Source organism: Leucopleurus acutus (assembly GCF_964270905.1).
Source record: "Leucopleurus acutus genome assembly, chromosome: 8".
Classification (NCBI taxonomy): domain Eukaryota; kingdom Metazoa; phylum Chordata; class Mammalia; order Artiodactyla; family Delphinidae; genus Leucopleurus; species Leucopleurus acutus.
Window position 1 is genome coordinate 66330643 of NC_139151.1, and position 22598 is coordinate 66353240.

The 22598-nt window shown below is 50.3% G+C and overlaps 2 protein-coding genes across 2 annotated transcripts in view; both read left to right on the plus strand.

Moving 5' to 3' along the window:
* Positions 1–6064, plus strand: part of LOC309965384 (F-actin-monooxygenase MICAL2-like) — a 144550-nt gene extending 138486 nt beyond the window's left edge. Inside the window, exons 19-20 of the mRNA XM_082844856.1 lie at positions 550–638; positions 2086–6064. Of these exons, the coding sequence (XP_082700982.1) occupies positions 550–638; positions 2086–2484 (488 nt within the window). The 3' untranslated portion in view covers positions 2485–6064. The remainder of the gene's footprint in view (positions 1–549; positions 639–2085) is intronic.
* A 7878-nt stretch (positions 6065–13942) lies between these two features.
* The window catches only part of LOC309965476 (F-actin-monooxygenase MICAL2-like), a gene marked incomplete at its 5' end in the record, with an annotated part of 68858 nt that continues 60202 nt past the window's right edge, over positions 13943–22598 (plus strand). Inside the window, 4 exons of the mRNA XM_082845001.1 lie at positions 13943–14003; positions 14688–14868; positions 16319–16506; positions 21416–21490. Coding sequence (XP_082701127.1) covers positions 13943–14003; positions 14688–14868; positions 16319–16506; positions 21416–21490 — 505 coding nt within the window. The remainder of the gene's footprint in view (positions 14004–14687; positions 14869–16318; positions 16507–21415; positions 21491–22598) is intronic.

The window sequence follows — 22598 nt, forward strand, 5'->3', positions numbered from 1 at the left end:
TATCATTATTCCCATCACTATTGTCACTGTTGTAACAGTGAGCAGAGAAGGCTTTTCTGGAAGGCACCCGGTAGTCCCGGGCAGTGGCCAGTGGCCCAGTGTGTGCCTCACTGAGTTTTCCTCTCCAACACTGCCACAGCCTGTTCTGCTCCTTTCCCACCCCCAGGGGTCCCAGAAGCAAGAGGAACTAGAAACAGAGCTGCTATTCTGGGCGGTCCATTTTGCAGCCTGGCAACTTGCCTTGGGAAGGGACTTGGCCTGGGGGATTATCTGAGGGTTTCAGCCCCATCCCGGGAGCCCCGCCTGTTGCTGCAGCCTGCCCCCCCGTCTGAGCCATTTCCTTAAGGCAGGTGATGGAAACCATTTCCCAAGTTTGCGCCTTCCTGGCCTTGTTTTCAGTAGCGGCGTTTTCTGACCTAGATGGTGGCAGGCACTTGGCTCATGTCCTGCTGTGTGGTTCTGGTTTACAGGAGAAAAACCTCTCTCTCTCTCTCTCTCTCTCTCTCTCTGTGTGTGTGTGTGTGTGTGTGTGTGTGTGTCTCTTTACAGGCAAGTTTTTCTGCAAGCCTCATTTCATTCACTGTAAAACCAACAGTCAGCAACGGAAGAGACGGGCAGAGTTGAAGCAACAAAGAGAAGTACGTTTTGTCTTGAAAGTGGTGGTGAAACAGGGAAGGCCCCTGATAGGAGAAGGTGTTCAAGGGTTCCTGCAAGTTCAGCCAATGTTTCTGGCTTTGGGGGATTGAAACTCAGGTGAAGAGGGCTCTGCTCCCTGGCATGGAGGGTCCCTCTGCCTTAGTCTGTTCAGCTTGCCTCTGGGCTATGACCTGTCCCGGGGGAATGACTGCTGCTTCTCACGAGAAGCCCAGAAGAGCTTTCCCATGTGCCACGGATGGGGCTATATGCTTAGCCATGCAAAGCCATGTAGCCCCCGGTGCCTGGGGCCCCCATGACCACAGGGGCACTGTTAGCAGGGATGCCTGGTATAGAGCCAACCCTCTGTGGTTTCCAAGTCCTTTCCCCAGGCTCTTGGATGTCAGCAAAGTGACTGGCCCACTGAATTTGTGGATGGCTTATGATAGGGCCCCCTCGTACCTTCTCTATGGCTTGATTAATCACCCACCTCCAGCAAGACCCACAACTTCAGCTTTTTTCTAATTATACAAGTAATATAGGCTCAACATAGAAAAACGGGTAAATATAATAAACAAAAGTGTATAAAGAAGGAAAGTGAAATCACCCATCCCCACTCTATCCTGAGAAAATCATAATTAACATTTTGGAACATTTCCTTGCAGACTTTTTTCTATATGAGTACAGTTGATCCTTGAACAGTGTGGAGGTCAGGAGCTCTGACTCTCCACAGGGTCGAAAATCCGCATATAACTGATAGTCAGCCCACCGTATCGGCGGTTCCTCCACGTCCGTAGATTCAACCAACCGTGGATCGGGTGGAACTGTAGTATTTACTATTGAAAAAACTCTGCATTTAGGTGGACCCATGCAGTTCAAACCTGCATTGTTCAAGGGTCAACTGCATGTTCTAACCCAGTGGGAATCCCATGTCTACAGTTTCATAGTCGTCTTTTCTCACTAACACTATATTAAGAACAGTTTCCCATGACATTAAAAATGCTTTTGGAGCCTAATTTTTGATGCCTGTAAAAGATGGTTGATAATTTATTTGCGTCCTATATTGTTGGACATTTATGTTGTTTACTATTTTTACCTTATAAATATTTTTACGGTGAATGTCTTTGTACCCACATCTTTCTCCATATTTCAAATAGTTTACTTAGGATCAGTCATGAGAAATGAGATTGCTGAGTCAAAGGGCGGGTATGTTTTGAAGGCTCCAAACAAAACTGACCCCTGTGATCAGTTTGCCACCCCCCAGGAAAGTCATGCCCATGTTCAGCCTGCCCTTCAGCAGTGCATGGGGGCGGAGATTTGGGGGAGGGGGGCTGGTTGCAAATTGCAGGGTCTGCCACGTTCTCTATTTACTGGCTCTCTTCCTCTGCTTCATTGGAGGCGTCGTCTCTAAGCGTCATGGACTAAATGCCCTCACCTTGATGTCTTTCTCAGGAGGAGGGGATGTGGAAAGAGCAAGAAGCCTCTAGGCGAGACCCTCCTGCGGAAAGTTCTTGCGCTGCCGCCGCCATCGGCACGCCGGAAGGCAGCCCCCCAGGTACCCCCAATTCCTTCCTTAGGAAGGTGCTAAGCTGGCCCCTCAGGCTGCCGTGGGGCCTGCTTCACCTTCCCCGGAGGCTGCTTAACTGGATTCAGGGACTGCTGCGTGCTGCCAGTCTGCATATCAGGGACAATGCTTACAACTACTGCTACACGTACGAGCTCCTGAGCCTCGGGCTGCCCCTGCTCTGGGTGTTCTCCGAGGTCCTGGCTTCCATGTACCGGGAGACCGAGGAGTCCCTCGAGGGCATCCGCGACTGGCTGCTCAGATGCTTCCCGGCCAAGCTGCACTGAAGCCCAGCCCCAAAGTGCCGTAACATTTCCCGTGTAGATGGCAGCATGTGCAGCCAGCCCAGGCGCTGGCCAGGGAGCCCCACGCCCTTTAACCAGTTAGTTCAAAGCCAAAGAGTTTCCCGTCGGCCACCTGCACCTGGCCTGGTCGCGGTGAACATCTGCTCCCGGTGCCCAGGCCAGCACGACATGAAGGATATGTTTTTATACCTTTGTACTTTTATACCAAAGCGAGCCATATTTCTAGGTTTACATTTCAATTTTTAACTTTTAATAAGCCAAGAGAAAGCATCTTTTTCTATGAGTGTCAGTTTTTCTAGACACGGGTTTGACGTTTATAACTGGTATTACAAACCCTTCCCACGTTGTGGTCAGTTGTAATCGCTGCTGCCTGCAACATGAATGATTTGGGCTTCTCTGTAAACCAGAACCAGTGCCTTTTGATTTATGTGCCTGGATACCACTTTTCAACAACGGACAGTTGTTTGCAACATGAAAGCATAATACGTTAGGAGAAAAAAATAGAAAGGGCAGAAGAGAATTAAACCTACAGAAGCACGTGGCAGTGTGTAGTCGCCTGTTGTCTGTCCTCCCAGAGGGCAGAGGACTGTTTTGCTCGCTTGTTTGGATGTAAACGAGTAGCGTAAAGGTTCCTCGCTCAGAACCCCATCACAGCCAAATGGTGTAGAACCACAGGGTCTCAAGCAGATTGCTACAAATACACGTTCCCTTCCCGCTAATGAGCGCGGCAGCGAAAGCCTACTGGCCCCGACCACGTGGAGCTCCATCAAACTGTTGCAGTGTTGAAGAGGAGTTATGTCCGCTGGTGGCATTTTAAGCCCTCCTTAGGAGGTCCCCAGCCCAGGCTGCAGTCCGAGCCGAGGCCACTCAGGGTCCACAGCCATGAGGCTGAGGGAAGAAATTGCCCTTTCGCATAACGTCCTTTGGGACCGAGGGCATTTGTTAGCACCTCAGGGTATTATTTCTGGGAAGTGCGGCTGCCCCGTGAGCATGGCTTGCAGACGTCCCGGCTTCTTAGCCGCTCGGCTGCCATGCATATTTGGTCAAACAGTCAGAAACCATTTATTTTCACGCTGTCCTAGCAAAGGAATGCGTCTGACCTCCAGGGGGAAGCTCCCCTGTGTCTTGACTGTCAGGGGAGGCTGGGAGTGGACGCTATTACTGACTCATGCAAAAGAAATACACCCTATTTAGGGCAAAACAGGCCTTGGGCCCACCTGCATTCTTCTCTCTGGGCATCTGGAAGAGGCCTCAGCTCTCCCGACTCCACTTGCCTGGACATGCACGGCTGCTGAGTCTGGCTGAACAGTGGAGATGGCTGATAGAGAAAGGCCTTCTGCAGTGTGTTCAGTGTATCTAGAGTGGCTGGGCCAGAGACGGCTCTCCGCGTGTTACACTAGAAAGATCCTCTAGGTTAAATAAGGATGGAGCCCGGTAGGTTAGGAGCCAGAGCTCTTGAGGCCTTTGAGATGCCAAGTTCTCTAGGGTGGGAAGAAGTGGGGAGGCATTTCTATAAACACTTCCCTAAGTCCTTGGGCAAATCAGGGACATGGCTGCGGCCAAGTTTGTGGGAACTGGCGCCTCTGTCCCTGTTGGAACTGTTCTCGTCCTATGACTTGCATTGTGTTTTTCCAAATTTCTGCTGGTATTTTAATGTTCCGCACGGTGGGAGGAGCCCTTGATTCATTTTATGTTTGATTCTGAAAGTCACGACATAAACACATGCACAGCTGTCATTGTTATTCCCGTCAGCTCAGGGCAGGGCGAGATGCTTTGTGGGATGCTCCGTGAAGCCAGTTAGGATCTCTGAGAATGTCACTTTTGGCCATAAGGAGACTGGTTTGAATTACTCTGGCGAGACAGGGCGTGCCTGTCAGAAGCCTGAGTTGTTTGTATGTTCTGAGACTTTGAACCTTCCTGGTGGGGCAGCACCAAAACACAAAGGTGGGTCCTGGAGGCGGGGGGCGGATGTCTCTAAGCCTCCACAACATATTCAAGAATGAACGTGGGGCTCGAGAGTAAAATCGGGGCAGAGAGGATGTGGAGGGCTGTGGAGGCCAGAGGAGTGTCAGCCAATTGCACGGATTCACTCTTGCAGATAAGTGGCTGCTCACTGCCAGCAAGGTTCATCCGTCCTAAGCAAACCGTAACTTGTTTGGGGAAGTTTCTCTTTTTTTAATGGTTGCCTCGTTTTCAATTCCCGTGCCTTCTCGTGTTGCCTTGTGCCCCGCAACTAAATTCTCTTTTCTGTCTCTCTCTTTCCAACCTTACACTGTGGCCGTCAGTTCATTTCAGCCTTCCGGTGCTACACCCACTTCTTGGCTGACACAATTCTGCTCTGAGGTGACTGGTTTTCTTGCCAATTTTCAGAGAGTGGTACTAACCCCTGACCCGCTTTCCGTACCCCATGCCCCCGCCGTGGCCTTGGTTGAGCTAACTGCGAGTGTCTTGCATACTAATGCGCTCATTCAGTGGCATGGTTGGTGAACAGCATGGGGTGGTGTTCAGCTCAAAAGCGAAAGCCGTTTCTGATTCCATCCCTCTGAGCCAGCTGCCTGGTCCACCCCAAGTGCCTGCCCCGCCTCCCCTCTGCGGCCTGCGGCCTGCGTGCATGCTTTTCTGGTTGCACGTACAAAGCCCCTCACCTTCCTGGGAGGGTTAACCCCGAATGTGAGACAGTACCATAGAGAGGGCGCTTCACCTTTGAAAAGAACTCTTTCACCTCTCAGCCTCTGAAAAAGCACATGCATACCAGCATCTTCTTCAGTTGGTTCTAGTATAAAGGTTATCGATGAAAACCATAGGTGACTCTTTTCAGAAGGATTTAAAAAAAAAAATACTCCCAGGCTTCATCACAAGCTTGACCCAGACTCTGTATCTTGAACACACAATCACAATTTTCCTAGCAAATCCTTTCTCCACTGCAGCCCATACTTTACCTCCAAGGGCTTTGCTGTGGCTCTTCTGATCGCTCTGGGCTCGTAAAGCCCTGGATGATACAGAAGCTTCAACTAGAGCAGTCATTGTCACAGACCAGGGAAGCCTTTGAGAGATGACTCAGTTGGGCCCCAGGTCTGGAGCAGCGCATTTCAATGCCCCCACCTGCCTTTAGCTGGAGCAGCAGGACACTCAGAGTGCTTTTAAAGAGAAACACCACGCCAAGTACAGTGGGGCTGCTGAAGGCCAGGCCTCGCAGTCTCGGGCCGCAGGTGGTGTGCGTCCTGCATGCGGCCCAGAGCCATGCTGACCCTCGCCTGTCTGCACAGCCCCGCATGCTGCATGGCTCCCTCGTTGGTGCAGATCCTAGCCAGGACCAAGTCACCCTTCTTGTCTTATCTTCTCTTGCAGAGTCTCCCCCCTTTTTAGAATGTCAACCAAAGAGTGCCCTCCTCCCTCCAGCCTCCTCCCTAGCTAGCCTCCCCACATCATCACCACGCATGTTTGTGACCTTTGGTAGTCATTACAGTGCCACATGGAACCCTGTATTTTGCACACGGCGGACAATGTTTAGCTTTATTTATGGTATTTGATGCTGTAAATGAAAATAAATATGGTTCTTTATAAAGCTCATTGTTTCCTCTCTTCTTTGCCACGGAAGCTGCTCAAACCTCAAACACAGGGGTTGGTTGAAGGGGTCAGCCTTCCCTAAACGGAGTGGCGGGGGGGCTTCACTTGTGGTGACATGGGACTTTCTGGGGCTGTGCTGGGTACTCTGAGAGGAAATATTACCCAGGGGTAATATTTGGAAAATATCACCCATGCTCCGGGGCCAGGCTTTGGGGACTGTTCCTTGAAAACTCATCGTGCTCTCCCGCCGTAGGTGCTGGGCATGACTGGCTGAAGGTCAGAGTCACCTCGGCTGTCAGGAACAGGCTGTATTGACAGCTGCTTGCAGCCGTTTCCCACACACATCCAAGCAGTGGACCCGCAGGAGCGCTTTACTTGGGAACCTTGCTGTGACTTAGGTTCCCATGTGATAGAGGTTGGTCTTGAAAGTTTTGTGCTGGTCTAGCTGAGTGATGGGTGAAAGGTAAGGAGGAAGGACTGGACATTGGTTTCAGGATGGCAGTGAATGTGGCAGGTGTGCTCCTCCAGATGCAGAGCCATTTGTGATGCTAAGAGACCTGCCTTGCCCCCAAAGACTCAGGTCACTCAGTGTCTTAGGCTGCAAGGCTCTGCCCACAGGGCCAGTCTGAGGACAGCACCATGGCAGGCTCTGGCCAAATTCCACTTGTCTTTAAGGGAAGGATTTGAAGTTTTCACTCAACTAGTCTGGACAGTGTCGAAGAAATCTGGTCCTCAACCTCCCTAGGGTGGGATACGTCCCTTTGCCATGCTGGATGTGGCTGAGCTTCTGATGCTGGCATGAAAACTCATCTGTGAACTGCATGCGGGCCGTTGTATCTCTAAAGGGGCACTTCTGAGGCCCTGGGCCTCTGAGCACAGTTGCTGGTGCCTGGAACTGCCTCCAGAGCTGTCTGTGGTCATGACGAAGTGTCTGTACTCCTACCCAGGTGAGATACTCTTTCCCTTCCCTAAAAGGAAGGGTGTTAGGGACTGAAGTCAGGAGCTGGGTTAGACAAGTGACTCATTCCTTTATCCGTTCATCTATTCAAGTGTTTGTTGAATGCCTACCATGCCCTAGGCATATTCTAGGTCCTAGAGATGCAGCAGTGAACCACACAGAATTCCTGCCCCTCCCTGCATCTGAGCCTGCACGTATCTCGGTGTTGTACTAGACTTGATGTGTTTTGTTTAGTTGTGCATGCACTTATTTGTTTACTTGTTCATGTGCACATTTGTTTACTCACCTAATATGTACTGAGTAGTAGTATGTTGGGAATATAGCGGGGAGTGAAACAGGCAAAAATCCTCATTCTCATGGAGCTTATAGTTTGGTTTTGACTTTTGATCTGAAGTTGGGTTAAAACAACATTTTCCAAAGTGTGACAATGGAACACTAGCTTCAAGAGGTGCTTTGTGAAAAAAGGGTTCCGTGGTCACAGAGTCTGAGAAGTGTTTTATACTAATCATGCCAGTCCTCCCAAATCTTGGCGATCCACAAGATTCATTAGCGTATTGAAGTCTGAGGAGTCCTCCAGTGAAGAAGCCTAATTAACTTTGCTGAAGTGGGCTTTCCCGTACCTCTTGGAAGTGAGTTTTTTGTTTGTTTAGGGGCAGTTTTTGTTTTGCATGTTACATTCTACATTAAGAGTTTGGTAGACTATTCTTTATCCAAAAACACTGGATGGAAGAATTAAAATAAAAAATGTAAATAATAGAATTAGGTAGTAAATAGAATTAAGTACTGGTGAAATAATGGAGTGGTAACTTTCTAAACTTTAAAACCTCTGATGGAAAAAAACTACAGAGGAAAAACATAGCCCAAATCTGACTTACAAACATTTTTAAAACTTAACATATAAAAATAAAAATGAAAATATTCAACAGGCAGTCAGACTGGGGAAAAATCTGAATTCGATGTGATGACAAAGATGTTCATTGCTGTGGCATTTAGAAGGTTCCTGCAAAGCGATGGTCTCAGGTGCCTTGCACATGATATTTGTTGATTAAAGACCCCATAATAAATGGGCAAAGGTTATGCATGGACTGTTCACACTCAAGCAAATTTTAAAAGAAAACACTTAAACAACAAGCATTTCCAAAAATGTTCTAACTTGGCTTTCAAAGGAATGTAAATTAATTATGCTGCACCCACTGAATAAGTAAAGGAATAGTGAAGTAGATTGTAAGAAAAAATATGAACTTAATCACTAGCATTAAGTGTAAAGTTACATGGGGACCATCTTTTCTGGAAAGCAATATGGCAACGAGTATTATGACCCATTAAAGGGATTCTGACCTTGGCCCAGTAATCACACCCCAGGAACTGATCCTAAAGAAATAATCCAGCCAAAGAAAGGAAATCCCTGCAACCTGAATATTGAGTAGAGTAAGGGGGTCAAGCAAAGCGGGTGGGGGTGAGCCGTTCTCCTCTATTTCTGAGAACTCATTCACTTTCAGAGCTTTTTCTTTCATCCCTTAAATAAGTAAAAGAAGTGACTGCCACTTTCACTGCCCCAAGGCGACTGTTTCCACGGGGCCAAAGGCTTTCCGTGCGGTCCCTCATTAGCTTTTCACCTCCTGGTGGCAACCTTGAGTTGGCACTGACATTAAAGTTCACTGATGCTGGAGGTGACCTAGAGCAGCATCTTCAACTGTTGGGGAGCCCAGGCCAGGAATCAGATGCTGCTCTCAGGAGACCCTTGGCACAGGGGAAGGCCCTGGACTTGGCCGAAGACCGGCTTTGGCCCCAGGACATCGTATTGACTCAGAGGCACCGGGCGAGTCCCTTCTGTGAACGGGGCTAACCGTGCCTCTGGCAGAGGGTTTGGGGAAGGCAGAGTCAGTGAGCCGAGCGTGCCCAGCAAGAGCTCTTGCTGAGTTCTGGGGAGTACCTTCCTGGTTTCGTGCAGCAGCGAGTGCCCTGAGGGAGGCATTCTAGGTCAGCTGGGGCTCAGAGTCTGACGGGACATCTTCTGGTTGGGGAGTAAACAGGTCTCGATTCACATGGAGTGGCAACATCTATTGTTTTCTAGTTTTCTGGTCCCCCAGCTCTCTTGAAGGTGACTGGTTATCTCCCTTTAGACACGCTGGCCTCAGCTTGAGCCCCTTCTCTCCTGCCACCTGCTAGCAGCACTTCAGTTTTGCTGTGGTGAGTGCCTGAGTCTCAGCACAGGGAGCCTCCTCGAGCTCTGGCTCGGGCTGCCTGCTCACCATCTCCACTTAGCTGTCTACTGAGAGGCTCCAACTTACACGTCCACCCCCAACTCCTGGTCTTCCCCGGAGACAGACACTGCCCTTGGCCTTTGCAGTCTCTGGACACGGCAGTTCCGTTCTTGTTGCTCAGCTCAGAGCCTTGGCTGGAGCCATTCTTGGCTCTTCTTTTCTTGGCCCCATGTCCAGTCCATCTGTGAATTCTAAGTACAGCCAGAGTCTGTCCACATCCCACCACCTCCATGCTACCGCCTGGCCCCAGCCACTGTCATCTCTTCTTGTGTTATTCCGGTAACCTCCTCTAAGCTCTCCTTCTAGAGAGTTCTCCGTACTCCATTCAACCTATTTTCAACACAACAGCTAGAGGAATCTTGTGAGAACTTAAGTCTGATCTCTCCTCTGCTCCAAACTCCAGCAGCTCCCCAGCTCACTTAGCGTGAAAGCCAAAGGCATATAGTGGGGACTCCTGGTAAGTGCAGTCGGGCAGGACAGCCATGCCCCAGTATGGCAGGCGGGCCTGGGGCCCAGGGCTACCTATCAATTTACTCATCGCCTGAAGACCCCCTAGAAACTGGCATTCCCAGTAGTACACTCTCAGAAGCCCCGGGATGGGAACTGTGCTGTCTTTAGGCACCTGTGCTTTTATCTTTTAAAGGGACATGCACTGCAAAGGACCTTGGTACTGGATAGACCTATGTCCCTCCTAGAGCAATTAGGTGGAGGGAACACCTGACACAGACCCCTTCCCAGGTCCCTCCTCCATCCTGCTGAGGGCTTGTCAGTGTCCCCTCACTCATCCACCTTGAAAGAGGGCAAGGAGACTGCACTATGCTTAGTACCCTGGACATCTGCCTATTTGCTCTCAGATACACTCCCTGCCCTTCCCCTGCTCCGCTCTGTATTAGAGAGGTGTAACCCTTGCAAAAGACATTTCCCAAGCTGTCTTGCGAACTGGTTTCCTACTAAGTTTGACCATTAGGACGCACGAGTGGGAGAGTGCAGGGTGGAATCGAGGGAGAAGCCAGGGTATTCCTCCTGTCCCTCTGCATCCTGGGCAGTGCTGTGTCTTTTTTGTGGTAGCCGCCTCCTACTGCATGGCCCTGGCCTCTGGACTCATAGCACCAGCTCCTTCCGGTGTCCCCCTAGCCAGTGGCTTCCTGCCATTACTCATCTCTGGGTTGCCTCACGTTCCCCATTTGGCTTTTCAACTCATCCAATACCATCGTTATTAGCTTCCTATATTAACTTTACTCTGTTGAACTCCCTGGCTTGGGTTCTATTTTCCTGACTGGTAAACTTAGTTCCATTGCTCTTGTTAAACTGTTTTCTTCCAAGAGAACTGTGGGCAAGACAGCAGAGGGAGCTTTTCCAAGCCCAGAGGCAAAAGTGGCTCTGGCAGTTAGGAGCTGTGTGACCCCGGACAAGTGAGATAACACCTCTGAGCTTCGGTTTCCTCATCTGTAAAATGGGCTTAAAAACTGTATATAGGAGAACATGTTTTGTTGTCTCCCTGCGTTCTGGGGGAGAGTGGAAGGGCCTCCGGACTTGGGGAGAAAACAGGAACAAGTTCACCAGCAGAAATGGGGCTCCATTCAAGGCCCTTCCTGGTTTGATGTCAAAGCAATCATTTCCCACTGGTTTGACCAGTTTTGCACTGGTTTTCCCCTGTCTGTACAGTCGCATGGACTTATTTTCTGTTCCCATGCAGTTGGCAGTGCTTTACCACTTTGCTCTTGCTCCCAGGGGTCTGCCACCTCCCTTCCCTGTTCAAATCCTACGCATCCTCAAGCCCCATTAAAACGGTGCCTTCTACCCAAAGTCTTTATTGCATGGAAATCAGATCTCCCTCCCCTCCCACCTCGTCCTGGCCTCACTCTTTGTGGTCTACCTTCTAATGCAGATATTTGTGAACAGACCTTCTTTCCCCTGTGGGGCAGAAAGAGACCCTTGAAGGCAGAAGGAGACCCATGGCTGATTTATCTCCAAATCTCCAGCACAAGCCTGGATCAGAGGAGGGCACAGTAGCTTCTGCCGACCCTATAAGTATCTGTGCACAGAGCTCACAGGCACATACGCCTATACTCATATAAACCAGGTATAGAGCCAGGTCTCTGCTACAGCAATTCTGTGTAACAAGCCTCCCAAATCTTAGTAGCTTGTAACATCATTTTTCTTGCTCGTGGGTCTGTGGGTTGGCTGAGTGGCTCTGCTTCAGGCTGCAGGTGTAAGGGTGACCTGGGCTCTCATGGGATCGGCTAGACCATAGGTTGGCTCCAGATCTGTTCCATGTGCCCACAGTCGGGCACCTAGGCTGCTGAAGGGGCAGCAGCCATCTGGGACGAACTCTTCTCATGGCCAGCGAGCAGGAGTGTGAGTGGACTAGCCAGACAGCAAGGCCATTGAAAGCCGCTGCTCATGTCACACCCACTGATTTCCACTGGTCAAAGCAAGTCTCACGGCCAAGCCTCATGTCAACTGAGCAGGGAAGCTCACCCCATCTACTCCAGTGGGAAGGACCGCAAGGTCATAGGACAAACCACAACTCTGTTATGGGGAGGAAGTGAAGAACTGGGGACGTCTTCCAGTCCAAACTCCCAGAATCATGGCCACGTGCACTGCTGTCCATTTGTGGCTTGGTTGTGCTCACAGACATACAGACTGGTCCCCGTCCTTTGACGAAATGTCCGACCGAGTGCTGGTGTCTTAACCTCTCTGTTCACCTGTTTTCTCAGCAGCAAAATGGGGATAATACTACTTTTCTCGGAAGCTTGTGTGGAATTTAATAGACTTATTACATGTTAAACACTTAAACAATCCTTGATAAAAGTACCCAATAAAAGTAAGCTGCTGCCATTATTATAACGACACAGTCAAGCATCCAGTTATGATACCTGCTCCCAGATGCTCCTCCTCTGTCCACAGCCGCCCCAGTGCAGAAGGGTGCATACATGTCCTCGCAGCAAGCATGCCCTGTACCAGGGCTTGCAAACTGGCAAACCACTGGCTGCATCTGGCTGTAGACGTGTCGCGTTGGACCTGTGTGTATAGTATTTTAAAATGTGAGGCATTGCACATAAAAATCAAAATTTCTCGAGTTACCTTTGCAGATGATAAATAAAGATTAGATAACATCTCCCAGAAAGAGTGTGTGTGGTGAAAAAAATGAGAGGGCCCAGGTAGAAGCATGAAGAACCCGGGACTTAAGCGTTGGCTAGAAGTCGGGATGGCTGAGATGGAACGGTCAGCTAGGCAGGGAGAGTAAGCGCCCTGGGAGCAGGGAGGGCTCAGAGGGCAAGAGCTGCAGGAGGACCCCAAAGCCTTGTGAATTGGATTTAGCAACAACAAGGAGGGCACTAGGGACTTCGTTGGGGGCAGTTCGGGTAGTGGAGGCATAGGCAGGATCATAGGGGATTGAGGAGTGAGTGCTGGGAGGTGAGGAAGTGGAGAAAGTGCAGCAAAGTCTTCCCAGAAGATTGGCTGGGAAGGAGGAAGAAGAGTTGGCTGGGGAGTGGGGGGAGGGGGGAACTGGGATTAAAAATGGTCTTCTTAAAACCGGAGAGGTTTCAGCATATGTTAATACTGATGGAAAAGATCCAGTAGACAAAGAATTAATGACACAGGGAAGAGGAGATAATGGTCCTTAACCGGGGCAGGGGGGCGGGGGGGGGGCAGTGTAGGGGCGGTGTAGGAGGAGCCAAGTTCAAGTGCAATGTCAGCCTTAGAGAGGAGAAAGGACTCCTACCCCGCTGTGACCAGAGAGGGGGTCGTGGAGCCAGTTAGTGGCCAAGAGGGATCTGGGACTTGGGCTGCCTGTCTTGCTCATTTATTCATTCATTGATTCATTGATTCATTTAACAGGTATTTATTATTGAGCATCTACTCTTCACCAGGCACCATTCTAGCAAGAAATGAAAGGCGAAAATCACTGCTTTTATTCTAGGCATGGGAGAGAAATAACAAACAAAATAAATGGGAAAAGTGTATAGTTTATTAGAAGGTGCGATGTGCTATGAATAAAAATAAAGAGGAAAGGAAAGCGCTGAGGGTGTGGGTTGCAGTTTCAGGAGGACGGTCAGGGTCACCTCCTTGAGAAGGCAACAAAGGTTTGAAGGAGGCGGGTGAGCGAGCCCTGCCCTCTGGGGGCAGTCTCCAAGAAAGAGGCAAGAGCCTCTGAGCCGGGGCTGAGATGGGGGGCGTGCTGCGTGCGGAGGGACAGCACAACGGTCACGTGGTCAGAGCAGAGAGCCGGGGACAGCACTGGGAGTTGAGGTCACAGGGGCCCTGGAGGATTGTGACAGGGGGTGGCGTGATCTGACTTACATGTTAACAGGCACTCGGCAGCTGTGTTGAGAATAGACTGAGGGGTGGGGCATGACCAGAGGGAAAGCAGGGAGACCAGTAGAGGCCGTTTCTGTAACCCAGACAAGAGGTGATGGTGGCTGGGGCCAGGGTGGCAGCAGAAGAGGTGGTGACAGGTGCCTGGATTCCTGACGTATTTTCAAGGTAGAGCCAACTGGATTTGCTGATAGCTTGAGTGAAGAGTGAAAGAACTAAAGGAGTCAAGGATAACACTGAAGTGTTGCCTGGAGCAACCTGAAGGCCCAAGTTGCCATTTACCAAGATGGGAGGGCCATGCGGGAGGCAGGCTTGGGGAGAGGCGGAGATGGAGAATTCCATGGGCATGAGCGTGATGTGTCTACTGGACATCCACCTGGAGATGCCAAGTAAGCCGCGGCGTATACGCGTCTAGATTCAGGGGAATGTCCAGGCTGGAGAGAGACTTGTGTGAGTCATTGTTGTCTAGGGTTATTTAAGGCTGAAACCAGATGAGATCATCAAGGACATGAGTGGAGATGAGAAGAGAAGAGGTTCAAAGACAGTCCTGGGACCTTCCAGTGCTGAGAGGTCACGGGGTGGGGCGGGGGCAACCAGTGAAAGAAACAAAGGGAGAAGGAGGTAGCCAGTGGGGAGGAGGGAGCCAGGCTGTGCTGTCCTGGAAGCTGAGAGAAGGGCTGTTTCTAGAAGGAAGGAGTGATCAGCGGGGTCAGAGGCTTCTGGTGTGTCAAGTAAGATGAGAAATGAGAAGTTACCACTGGGTTTAGTGACACGTTGGACATTGGGATTCTGATAACAGCAATGCAGAGGCTGGTGGACCTGGGGTGGGACCTATGGACATTACAGACCCTCCTTTACTCTTAAGTCAGACAGCGTGTACGTTCGTGCCCTGCACACAAGACATGTGCTCTAAATGCTGGGGTGTCCGGTGGGCTAAGTGTTGGGGATCCAGTGATGGCACGGTGGATGAGGTCCATCTTAGAGTGTCCACCCAAGCCTCTGGAGGAAGGGCAGGCGCCCTGTGGGGCAGTCCATTCCCACCATCTCTCTAGACCCTCTTCTCCTCTCAACAGATGAACCAACCTCCCCCAAGAAGCCCAAGAGTGTCCCGGAGCTCGAGCACGGGGATGTGGCTGGTGGAGTCGTCTCCCCGCTGCCCTCTGAGTGGACGTCAGTGAGGATCAGCCCCGGGGAGGAAGTGGTTGGGCAGGACGTGCTGGCTGTGCGTGTCCTGGTCACCAGTGACGACAGCAGGTACGTTCCTGCTGCTGCAGGACGGGGGCAGGATGGGTTGGGCAAGGGGACAGCATTCGGGAACTGGTCTTACCCCACTCACTTGCAGTGTGACCTCTCTGTGCCTCCATTTCCCCATCTGTAAGATGGGATAATCCGTAGGGAGTTGTCAGGATCGAAGAATTAACATGTCAAGGGTGTAGAACAACCCAAAGAAGCTTAAGTAACAAAGGCAAATATGTTGGCTCTACAACCATCCACGGAGAGGCCCGTATGTGGAACACTTGGCTGCTGGGGCCTCAGCCTACATCCATAGATTCATGTCCACATATCAAGATTTCAAGGTTGGGCTCCAACTGGTACTAACATTACATTAGGGCTAATCGATGAGCCGGCCTGGGGTGCTGTTGTGAGTGGCAGGCTTGGGCAGGCTGATGGACAGATGGCCCACCAAAGCTCACAGATGGACAAGGGGCGGTGCTCTCACACAAAGAAGCATGCTGGACGTAGAGAGGAAGAGAGAGAGAAATATACTTATTCATGAAAATGTCACTAGCCAGTAGGTTCTGTGCTTCCCCACCCCAGGACTGTGCTGTGCTGTCCCCACTACCTAGGACACCCCGCTTCCACTCCCACACCACCTGAATTCCTGATGGCTATTTCAGACCCAGGTTAAATATCTCCCCACGCATTCTTTTCTGTAGTCTTTTCCATTCCCTCATCTATTCCCAAGGGAAGCAAGCCTTTAAATGCCTGACGTTTTAGGCCCAAGTCCTAATGATGAGCTCATTCTACCCCAGAGAGCTTAGGAGTCCTGCTCGGGGACGGTGAAGATGGGAGGACCAGCCTTCACGTGAATACTTCATTGTACATCTCTGGGCCTCTTTCACCTGCTCTGATCTGAACTTGCCTGCATTCGCGTGCTAGGGCTGCCACGAAGAACCACAGACGGGTGGCTTAAACAGCAGAGATTTATTTTCTCATGGTTCTAGAAGTTCAAGATCAAGGTGTCAGCAGGGTTGGTTCCTTCTGAGGACCATGAGGGAAGATTCTGTTCCAGGCCCCTCTCCTCAGCTTGTAGATGGTGGTCTTCTCGTTTATGTGGCATTTTCCTTGTACGTATGCCTGTGTCTAAATTTCCTTGTCAGGAAAATTGTAAGGACACCAGTCAGATTGGATTAGCGCCCACCCTAATGACCTCATTTTAATCTAATTACCTCTTTAAAGACCCTGTTTCTCAAAGCAGTCACATTCTGAGGTACTAGGCGTTAGGACTTCATGTGAATTTGGGGGGCGGGGCACGGGTCAGCCCATAACAAAGCCAGAGACTGGGTGCCAGGCACAGAGGTAACTAACCCGTGGCCCTTGCCCTAGAACCCCTTTGCCTGCTGGAGGGCAGCGACGGGCAGGGCACAGTGCGTCCGGGATGGCAGGCCTCCTCGCTCACCTGCTCTTTCCTTCCTCCTCCCAGCTCGGACGAAGAGGCGGACCGTGGTGGCAGTGAGGCCTCCAGTGCAGAGCCCTGGGACGAAAGACCCCGGCGACAGGGACCCCGACCCTCACCCTTCCTGAAGCCGCTGGCCCAGCACAGCTCCCTGAGGGAGGCCCTGCCCAGGGCAGTCTCTCCACGTGGCCTCGAGGAGCCTGAAGCTGTGCGTGGTGAGCAGAGGGCCTGCCTGGGCGGGACAGACAGACGGGCTTGCGTGATCCTGGGACATGGGGGTGGAAGAGGGGAGGGGGACAGGGACCCCCATGGACAGTTTTTCCTCATGGAGGACCACGTGACAGTAGGCCTGGCCCTCAGGCTCAGAGGCAGTGGAGCTGGGACCTTTGGGGGCCGGGGTACAAGTGGGGGTGAGGGGACTGGACCCAGGCCCAGCCTCCCTCTCCATGGGCAGCTTTGGAATCTCAAGTGGGAAGGAGGCGGAGGGGGCTGGCTGGCTATGTGTCACAGGCAGAGATAAGGGGGCCCCAGCACCCTCTTTCCTGGAGCAGCGTCCTCTGATTATCTGTGAGGGGCCCTCTGGCATTCCATAGCCCGTGAGGGAAAAGGAGGTGGGCTCAGCTGCTGTTGGACCACACACCTCTCTGAGCAGCACAGTTTCTCTGGTGCCACCAGGGGGCAGCACAGGGCCACTACCAGTGCTTGGTGACTTGTGGAATGTGCTATAACACATGCCCTATCACTGAGTACCTGTATTGGCCAGGGCTTTCCCTGTACACGGCCCCACTTCATCCTCAGGATGACCATGTGAGGTAAGTAGCATGAAGCCCATTTTACAGGTGTTCAGATGGACTGAGTGTTTTCCCAAGGACTCACACAGCTTGGTAAGTGGTGTGGCCCAGTGCTGGATGCTGCACACCCAAAGAAGCCATTGTCTTTAGCATTCCGGCTTGTTTTAATAAAGGGCCTTGAACTGAATGTTTTGATTTAGTCAAGGGCAACTAGTGACCTGTGGGTGGGAAGAAACAGGCTAATAGCAGCTTGCCATCATCAGGACCAATGGCCTTAGCTGCCGGGGGAAAGCCGCAGCTCTACTTGTCCTGCGCTTCCCTCTGGTGGCCGAGAGCAGAACTTCCACATGAACCTAGAAATGTTCTTACGAGTGATGGTTTCACAGGAAGACCAGGGCTGGGGCCAGAATCCTGTAAACTCTGGATTTACCCTCTCATGTGAGCTGTTTTTAAAAAGGACAAATTGCCATTAAAACACATTTGCTAAGTACCATTTGTGGTGCTGTCCAGAGAGGCTTAGCACAGGCAGTGGACAGAGTCTTGGGTACTGCTGGCCTCTCCGTCACCCTGGGCTCCAGCCTCCTCATTTATAGATACGAAGACTGCCCACCTTTCATCCCTTCCCTCCATTTCTCCTTTCTCCTCAACTGTCAGAGGATTTTAGGCAACTTACAAGAAAGACATAAAACAAAATTGTGTGTCTATATATATGAAAGATAAAGCCTAAAGATATATACATGAAAGGGAGAACCAGTTTAGGAGGTATAGACCTCAGAGAGGCAGACCATGATCCTAAACAGTTGCTCTAGTGGAATCATAAATTTGATTCTGAGTTTTCTGGCAGCTAGAGTTCAAATGGAAACAGACAATTACTTCTGACTGTTCACAAGGAAAAAAAATACATTGGTGTGCAGCAGGTCTCAGAGCCGGTACCACTTTTCCTAATGCTTCACCCTATGGAAATCTTCCAGCCCATGTCAAATAGATGATATTGAGAGGTGTGTTTGGTCGTGTCTTGAACAAGGGGGTCTGCAGAAAATGCAGCAATAGTTTTCCCAAGGCTGTTTCGTGCAGCATCCTTTGCTGGCAGGTGAGAGCATGACAGCAAAACATGACTCAGCTAGAGAACTTCTCCCAGGAGGATGGGGTTAGGTGGAGAGATCAAGGCCTTGTGGCTAAAGCATTTTGTTTCACAGTCCAGTTTAATTCCAGAATAAGAAACATAGTAGACAGAGAAGTGAATAGACCTCACAACTTTCAAGCAATCTTCTGTTGGCTTTGTCTTTATCCATCATGATTTCCATCACTGCCAAGCAGACCACATTGTAAGGCTACAATCGCTGGCATAGTCTAAGCTCTGTGTTTCGTGTTGCTGGTTGTGGTGAGTCCATCACTTTACCACATAGTGTAGGGTTGACATCATGTTGTGGGTGTCACGGAGCTTTGTTAATCACTATTTTCACCTGGATAAATGACTCGGAGGTTAGCCGAGGGCATGCCGAAAAAGACCAGGATGTTGCTTTAAAAAGATGCCCGGTTTGTACATTGTGCTCATAACAGCATTTTTCACAATTTCCGAAAGGAGAAATGACCCAAATGTCCATCAGCAGGTGAATGGATAAACAAATTGTGCTATATCCACACAATGGAATGTTATTCAGCATTAAAAAGGAGTGAAGTTGTGACACATGCTACAACATGGATGAAACTTGAAGTTACTATGCTAAGTGAACTGTGAACTAAGCCAGGACAAGTATTGTATGATCCCACTTCTATGAGGCACCCAGAATAGTCAAAGTCACAGAGGCAGAAAGTATAGAAAAGTGATAACCAGGGGCTGGGGGAAGAGGGTGGATGGGGATTACTGTTTAATGGGGACAGAGTTTCAGTGGGATGAAGAAGTTCCGGAGATGGATGGAATTAATGTTTGCACAACAACGTGAACGTACTTAATGCCATTCAACCCTATACTTAAAGGTGGTTACAATGGTGATTTTTATATTGTATATGTTTTACCGCCTTTGAAAAGACTCTGGGACTGCCACAGCTCATCAAGGAACGTATCCCCTCCTCAAAGTTCTTTAACATAGAGCATGCCCACCATGATGGTTTAAAACAGAAACTGAGCCCTGTGTAATAGAGGCCATAGAAAATGCTCAGTAATGCTCCCCTAAAACACCTAGTTTAGTGGTTCGTAAAAATCCTGCTTAAGAGGCAGATTCCTAGGTTCCCTCCTTCAGAGATTCAGATGCCTTGGGTCTAGAGTGGGGACCAGTATCTGCGTTTATGGAAGCACCCCAGATGCCTCCAGGCAGGAGGGCCACGTCCTGCGCTTTGGGAATCGCAGAAGAGCAGCTTCCTAGAGGCCTGCTTGGATGCATTAGTTATAAAATGCACGCCTAAACAACTAAACGAATTGATCTAGTGCACTGGGTTCTTGGACATAAACCAGTTACAGTTAGGAGGGAATCTGCCCTCAAATTATTCTGATTTAGAAAAATCGGTATTTATCCATTTTTTTCTGGCAATAATTTGATAACAGGATGGTCCAATGGCCTATGGAGGACATTTATTGTTAATAAAATGATGTCATCAGCACCCTGTGTCACAACACTTACCCTCTTACTCCTTTTGCAGAGAGTCATACACTAAGATCTCCAAAAGTACTCCCTTAAAACAAATATAAACACATTAAATAAATATACTATGAACTAAAAAGAAGGGAACAGCCCTGCTTTACTCTGCTCAAAATTACCAGATCAAATCATGACTACCCACTCTATTCCTATTGTGGTAAAAATGTGTGCATGGACGCCCTATAAACACCAGTGATGGAAAACCTCTCATGAATTTTAACCATTTCTAATAAATCCCATTCCACAAAGTTAAGAGCCAAGGAGAAGCAGTAAGAGCTTCTGGCACTCTTCTGTGTTTCTTGAGTAATTTCTCCGTTAGGTGATGAAGAGGTTAACTCTGGTCTGCAGGAATCAGCTGTGCTTGTTCCTTATGTAAAACATCCATGACTTGCACTTGGCAGGGGGAAGTGGCCCTACATTGTACATAGACTGTTCATGCTGCAGTGGGGAGACAGGGAGATGGCACCCTCACCTATCCACATAGGCTCCTCCCCCTCAAACCCGTGAGCTTGATTATGACAGCAGACCTGTGGGATGGGGAACCGCCAGACCAGACACAGCAGGAGCAAAGCTCTCCAAATTGATAAGGGAGGGGAGCCAAGGAGCTCAGGAGCTAAAAGACCTCCTGCTGAGGAAAGGAAGCCCCCAGGTCGGGTGGACGCCTGTGCTCCACAGCCTGGCTGGTAAGAGCTGACAGCAGCTCTGAGCCCTGGCGGGGAGTGGAATCTAGGACTTCCTGCAGACAGAGGGCGGGCAGGGCCAGCTGTGTTGAAAGCTTCCCCACCCACTCTCCACGCCCACATCAGTCCTGCGGGCTTCCTTTCCTTCCACACCTCCTGGTCCCACGTGTGGGAGCCATTCAGGTGTGCCTTGCCCCGTCTTTCTCTCTGGCTGTGATGGAACCACCACGGAGACCTGGAGTCTGAGGCCAAATCTGAGGGCCCAGTGTGGGAGTGGGGTATATTTACATCCCACTCGTAGGTCCCAAATGGCTAAGACCCATTTCTTCTGCCTGTGATGTTAATTTTGCTCAGCTGATTCTCAAGGCCCAGCTGGGCAAAGGGTCTTCATAACGCAGCCCACGGCATCCTGCAAATGTGTTTCCATCGGAAGCAGGCCAAGAGGAGGGGTTGTGGCCATGGAGTGTCCAGGAGTTCAGTTAAAACTTGTTCCCAAAGGGTTTTGGGGGCTCTGGGGGTAGAGAGAAGGAGGCGCTTTCTGCAGCTTCCAGGCTTCGATGAGAGCAGCTCTGGTTCATCTATGACACCTTTGGGGCATTGATGTGAGACTTCAGCTCCAAAGAGCTGCTCTGCTTTAAATGAACGTGTCGTATATGCTTGTGTATATACGGACATATGTATATACATGTATGCATATAAACATGTATGCATACATGCTTATTAACAATGGGTGAGTTAGAATCATAATTTGAGATATTTTCTGAAAGAGGGCAGTACCTGGCCCATAGCAGGGTCTCAAAACAATTTGATGAGTGAATGAATGAAAAGTTGGAAGTGTGTGTCATAGGGACAGGATGGTTCGGTCTGAGGAAAGGAAGGGGCTCAGTCAATTATGACCATTAGTCTACTAACTTTTGGTAACTGGGCCATAAGAAAAAACTCCCTGTTTATCCTACCCGTTTAACAGACTCTTCCTCCCTCCCCATCTTCTCTCCCTCTTTCTTTTTCCCACCACAGTTCTGCAGAGGGCCAACAGCTTCCAGTTTCCAACTCCCAGCAAATACCAGAGCGGGAGAAGAAAATTCCAGTCGAGTGAGTCATGAGCTCCCTGGGGGGTGGGAGGGGGCAGGAGCTGTCTGATTAATTCCCAGGGGCAGCTGTTCTCACTCCTCACATGTCCTCTCTGAACTGGCCTCCTGGATGTGAGGGGCAAGGAAAGAAATGTACTGTTGGACTATTTCCACTGCTCACTAGAGGAAGCACTTTCCAAGGGATTTGCTACTTTTTCTTCTGCCTCCCCAGCTCCCCACTCTGGAGTCACAGGGCCTTAGAACTCTACAATTGCACTTGAAAGGGACCTTAGCAGCCATCCGCTCCAATCTTCTTGAAACGCAGATGAGGAAACTGAGACCTGAGGGTCTATACATTTTGATTCAGTACACTGGAGTTGGGCTGGGGGCATCAGCTTGACTTCGTGCAGTAATGGGCAAAGCAATGAAGGAATCCGAAGACACACGCACATCGCACACACGCACATACACAAACTCACAAATACACACCGCGCTGCTCCTTTTTCTGAGCGGGTTATGGTCCCGCATCCCAGGGAAGAGCAGGTGGGTGAGGACCAGGGCCCGCGGCGGGTGCCAAGGCAGTGGACTCCCACTAGGGGGCGCAGTGACCGCGTGCCCGGTTGCGCAGCGCCCCAGGGCCAGCATGGTCCTGGCGCTGCCCTAGTTACAGAGCAGAGATTCCATCTCTCCAATCCTGAGAGGGGGCAGGGGCTCTTCATCTGATCCCAAGTCCATCGCTGCCTTCCATCTCCTCCTGCCCCCATGCTCCCTCTCCGGACCTTGCTGTAGGAGGGGTAGACCCAGGAAAACCTGGGGTTAGATGAAGGCTTCTTAAAAGAAACACTGGAGATGGAATAGCGTGCTAATTTAGTTGACTCCTGCCTCCTGAGTCAACGCTGACTCCTGGCCAGTGAGTCATTCTCTGCAACCCGTAGACCTGCGGCCCTTTTCACTCGGGCCAGGCTGGGACAATGGGCACTTCTGGAACAGGACCAGGGCACACCTGAGTCGGCCACTTCACCTGGGGACAACCTAAAATGACTCTTGAACCATTGTGTGATCCCAGGCAGCGAAGGCGAGGGGAAGGAGGGAATCACCGTTTCCCGAAGGCCTGGGGCAGGCCTTTCCCA